General features: G+C 33.5%; 1 protein-coding gene across 1 annotated transcript; it reads right to left on the bottom strand.

The window, feature by feature from the left end:
* Window positions 1-497: 497 nt before the first annotated feature.
* On the bottom strand, window positions 498-5,030 carry LOC132757941 (protein mono-ADP-ribosyltransferase PARP12-like). Its single transcript, XM_060749442.1, has 3 exons — window positions 4,887-5,030; window positions 2,777-3,013; window positions 498-1,751 (listed from the first exon to the last, which is right to left on the bottom strand). The coding sequence occupies exons 1-3, from the start codon at window positions 4,922-4,924 to the stop codon at window positions 1,331-1,333; spliced, it is 696 nt and encodes a 231-aa protein (XP_060605425.1). The 5' UTR covers window positions 4,925-5,030; the 3' UTR covers window positions 498-1,330.
* Window positions 5,031-5,163: the final 133 nt, after the last annotated feature.

Here is a 5,163-nt window from a genome sequence, read left to right as displayed (position 1 = left end):
CTTTTTGTTAAAAAAATATGGATAAAGTTATTATTTTGAAGGGTTTTCATACCAGAACTATTTAATACAGACGTACGTAATATGCCTAAACCTGATTACCGCGGCAGTATGACGTCACGGAGTAGTGATTTAAACAAAAATCAAGAATTTTTCAGAGAATTATTATCTTTACAAATTGCAGATATGAAATTAAAGAATGAAAATATTTTCATATTGTAAATGTCTGTGATGAGTGATGAGTCAGCTTAGAAAAAATCAAAGTACTATTTTTTGACCTGATTACCGTGGCAGTATGACGTCACGGAGTAGTGATTTAAACAAAAATCAAGAATTTTTCAGAGAATTATTATCTTTACAAATTGCAGATATGAAATTAAAGAATGAAAATATTTTCATATTGTAAATGTCTGTGATGAGTGATGAGTCAGCTTAGAAAAAATCAAGGTACTATTTTTTTACCTGATTACCGCGGCAGTAAGATTTGACAGACAGTTATTAACATTGGGTCGGCATAGCCTCCCCAAAAACACAGTCTATGACTTAACTTATTTAATTATTTGCCAACCGGTTTCTCTTATGATCATCAAGGCAAATGTGATGTCGTCGCATAGTAACGACGCACTTTTGTGCACACATAAATACATCCACACCAATAAATATATATGATCATTTAATGCACAAATCAGTGAAAATTCAATAATTTAACCTTCAAGGTCATAAAAGGGCCAAGGTCAATTTAAGTTTGATAAACATGAAGGTCTTGTCCTGGAGAATGTTCTGTTATAATATGAAGTCAATCCATTCAAAAATAGTAAAGTTACAGCAAGTTACAGCAAAAAAAATTAAAATTTCAATAATTTGACCTTCAAAATCAAGGTCATTTATAAGGTCATGGTCTGGCCACTTATTTTAAAGGGCTTCCTTGAAGATTATTATGTTTAAGTTTGAAGATAATCAATTCAAAAATAACAAAGTTACAGCCAATAATAGCAAGAACAAACAAAATTTGGACATTTGACCTTGAAGGTCAAGGTCATTTATGGATGAAGGTCAAGGTTAGTGTGGTCTACTGAAAGGTCTTGTCCCAAGGGTTGTTGTGGCCAAGTATGAAGATAATACACCAAGAACTAAAAAAGTAATGATCCAGGTACAAGTTTGCGAACGGCAACGGCAATGCAGCCATGACTATAACAATACCTTTACTCTTTAAAAAAAAAAAAGTCGAGCTAAAAAAAAGAAAACAAGAAATATTACATAAACAAATACGTATGACAACTATAAAAATTATGAATTCAGCTATCTCCAAAATTTCAAAATGTATTTTAGGCCATTACCTATACTCTACAATGTATTCTGGGTAATATTGGTTTTTATCAAACACACAATATATAGTTGGATTGAGTATATTATTAACAGTAGAATCATAATAACCCTTCCTAAAGTCATTTGTATCAATTTGTGGGGGTCTTTTTAATCCCGGTGCACCGAGACAGTATTTTCCGGTCAATACTTTAGCAACAAACATAACTTTATATCCATTATCACCCGCCGAGGCATATAAGTCAGAGTACTTTGCTGTAGTTGCAAAGTATGCACCATCCCCATATAGCGCTCCAACTCTCGACCCTGCGATGCGAAAATCAAAATTGTCAAAAGCGATTAAGTCGACAAGATCCGGTTTTGTTCCATGATATAGGTGCTGCTCGCAGGCACTGCCTTGTCCACCTTTGCTTTCCATTTCACGCTTTTTCCTGAAATATATATATATATGTTTTGATGTTGATAAATGGTCAAACTTCTCTTTACATTCTGCAAGACAAGTAATAGAAAGAACATCGAAACACGAGGCTATCTGATTTGTACGAGGGTTGTAGCCCCCGAGAATTTATCAGATTGCCTTGTGTGTTTTGATGTTCTTTCTCTTTTGTATCATAGTCAAACATAGAACACGTTCCCTGTTGTCACAATATGAAACCCCAGTAAAATAAGTAACCAATGAACAAGCATCTGAATATGATATTTCTAGCGCTTTCCCTTTCTCTGCCGTGACAATAAGTAAACCCCAGCAAAAATGAGCCAATCAATGGGCATGCTCTGGAATGCGGGTACTAATACCTGCACTCCAGTTAACGCACTATGCATGTATATGTATATGATTTAACTCTGACACATTTTCAACAGAAAGATCCCCAAACTATGATACAAACTATTCTTATTGCTTGATAGTAAAACCAGGGTCTTGCATGAATGTGATGAGCTTACAAAAGCAAATCAATGCAAGAGTTATTGGTCTTGCTCAGTGACTAACCACTATGACCATGAAGATATTTGTGAAAGTTCAAATGAATAACTTCTGTGAAAGAAAAACAAAACTTGCAAAAAACAAAACTCTCCATGAAAGTCTTTAAAAATGGCATTCAGTGAAAATTGTATATAGAGTTATAAGCCTGGTATAGGTGATCTACAATTACAAATCTTTAAGCAAGTATGAAATCATAAATGAATACCTCTATTAGTTTATCAGATATGAAGTAATAAAAAAACTTTAATTTTATGCTAAAAAACCAAGAGACAATTAAATATAACAGATGGTACCTTTTAATTCAAATGGGAAAGAACCTTCAGAAAATGTTTGTGGACAGAAAAAACCCAAAGAAAAGACCATAAAGTCTCTGAATATCTTCAACCTAAATAAATTCTTTACAAAAAATATTTGGTTTAACATCCATCCATCAATTTTGTTAAAAAGGCTTTTTTTAAATAGCAAAGTACTCACAAAGTATAATGTTCCCAGAGTAATGGATTTTGTATACGTTTAATACAGCCTATTTCACATTGACTAAGGGTATTCTTAAAATGTTTCTCAACTTCAGCAAACTCCTGTTTCTGCATGGCATCTGATGTGTCAAGTTGCACCATATCCACGTCTGTTACTTTCATTGCCTTCCAGTGCATTGGCAGACGTACTCCAGCTTGAGATTTTGCTGGTGCTTGTTTGTAGGCAGCAGTAAGCCTGAAAGTTGGAAACCTTACTATGCAAACATGTTAATACAACAGATGCTTTAGTATAGGAAGAAATAATTTATGTCTATGACAAAAGTATAGGGTGAAGCAAATCTAAACTGGTATATAGGACTAAAACTATTAAATTGCTTGAACAGAATGCACCTTTGCACCAGTATGGAGTCAGCCTGCATGCATCTTCACCTTAGTGCATTAAAGAGTTAACTCCTTATATCATTTAACAGGAATTAGGGCATTACTGCATTTAAGTGACAACATGTGCAATCTGATCAGGCTCCATACTGTTAGTAGGTTTGATATCTAAATCCCTTAAATTTAGAATGAACTGTTCCAAATTCAAAGCAGGACAGATCCATTACACAAATTCAGCAGGTTAAACGGTTAAAACTTTAGGTTTCTGGGTATCAGTGTTCTAATTATAAAATGGAAGAATCCAAGTTCACATAGAAATGTTCTGGTTATTGTAAAATGCCATCTAAGAATTATAACAATTATTTTTTAACACAGAATTTTCTCAATGATGTCTCAATAAATGAACAATTAATTTTATCAACGCTTATTTGCAAAAAATAAAAATAAAAAACAAGAGCTATCACCCAAGTGACGAATGCCCCCCGAAAAGGTTTCTAAAGCATGCAGGTATTATGAAATGAAAAGAAAATGAAAGTTACTAATTGCTTCATATTGTTCTTTGTATTATTGTACCTATAATTTCTAATTCTGATAGTGTGAACCTTCAAAATATAAGTATGACCTTGACCTTTGGAGAAGGGACGTGGTTCTTGGATGCAACAGAATGTTGTCATGAGACAGACATTTGTGCCAAGTTATTTCTAAAACCCTCAATACATGACAAAGTTACAGTCTGGACATGATTGTTGTGTAAGTTGGGACAGACAGACGGACATAACCTTTAGCAACAACACATCGTCTTGATGTGGTTGACATTTGTGCAAAGTTATTTTAAAAAATTTTATGCATGACAAAGTTACAGTCCGGACATGAATGTGTATCTTCAAACTCTTCTCGAGAGAATGAGTACCTTCAAACTATAAGTGTGACCTTGACCTTGAAGGTAGGGACATGGGTCTTAGTCGCTACATGTTGTTTTGATGTGGTAGACATTTATGCCTAGTTACTTTAAAATCATTCAATGCATTACAAAGTTACAGTCCGAACATGAATGTGTGTACCTATAAACTCTTATTGTGATAGAGTGAACTTCAAAATGGTAGTGTGACCTTGACCTTTGAGGTAGGGACATGATTATTGAACGCGACACATCGTCTCTATGTGGTAGACATTTATGCCAAGTTATCCTAAAATCCTTCGATGCATCACAAAGTTACAGCCCAGACACGATTGTGTGTACCTATTAATTCTAATTGTGATAAAGTGAAACTTCAAAATGTTAGTGTGACCTTGATCTTTGAGGTAGGGACATGATTATTGAACGCGACACATCGTCTCTATGTGGTAGACATTTATGCCAAGTTATCCCATAAAAATTGCATTTTCCCCTGTAATGTTACTATGTGCATGAAGTATCAAATTCACAATAAAAAAAACTCCAAAAAAACCTGTCCTAACTGAACTTTTATCTGTATTTGTAAATTTAAACCAAAACACTAATGATATAAATCTTTAAACAAATAAAAAGAAGATTTTTTTAACTACTACTTTAGCATTGAAGAAAGTCAAATTTCAACTTAATATTTAAGTCTATAAAGTCATTTTAGTTTTAAGGTGAGTATTGGCCTATGTCAAAATTGAGATTAGAAACTTTACACCATATAAGTGTCTGCGAAAAAAAAGTGTAACATATAACAAAATCAATGTAAAAACATTTTATAAAATTATACTTTTCAATCATGGCTTTCATTTTAGGATCTACAATCATATCTATGGTTGTTTCACCAGCCTTGTTCTTTATGTGTAAATCTGCTCCTTTCTCCAGTAATGTTATACACTATCTGTATGTTAGTCTCACTACTCCACGATCTCGAACTTTTCTGAAATATAAAAATTATTTATTTCTTGTTTTCTTTCTGGAAAGTTTCAAAGTATAATCTTATGATGCTGAAGCCACACAATCCCTCAACAACAACAAAGGCTGTGTCAGGAAGATTCCCCCCCCAC

This window comes from Ruditapes philippinarum, unplaced genomic scaffold (genome assembly GCF_026571515.1).
Source record: "Ruditapes philippinarum isolate M1 unplaced genomic scaffold, ASM2657151v2 ctg18965_1_1_1_1, whole genome shotgun sequence".
NCBI lineage: Eukaryota > Metazoa > Mollusca > Bivalvia > Venerida > Veneridae > Ruditapes > Ruditapes philippinarum.
Note: the sequence above shows the minus strand (reverse complement) of the source record. Positions and strands in the feature narration are given on the sequence as shown.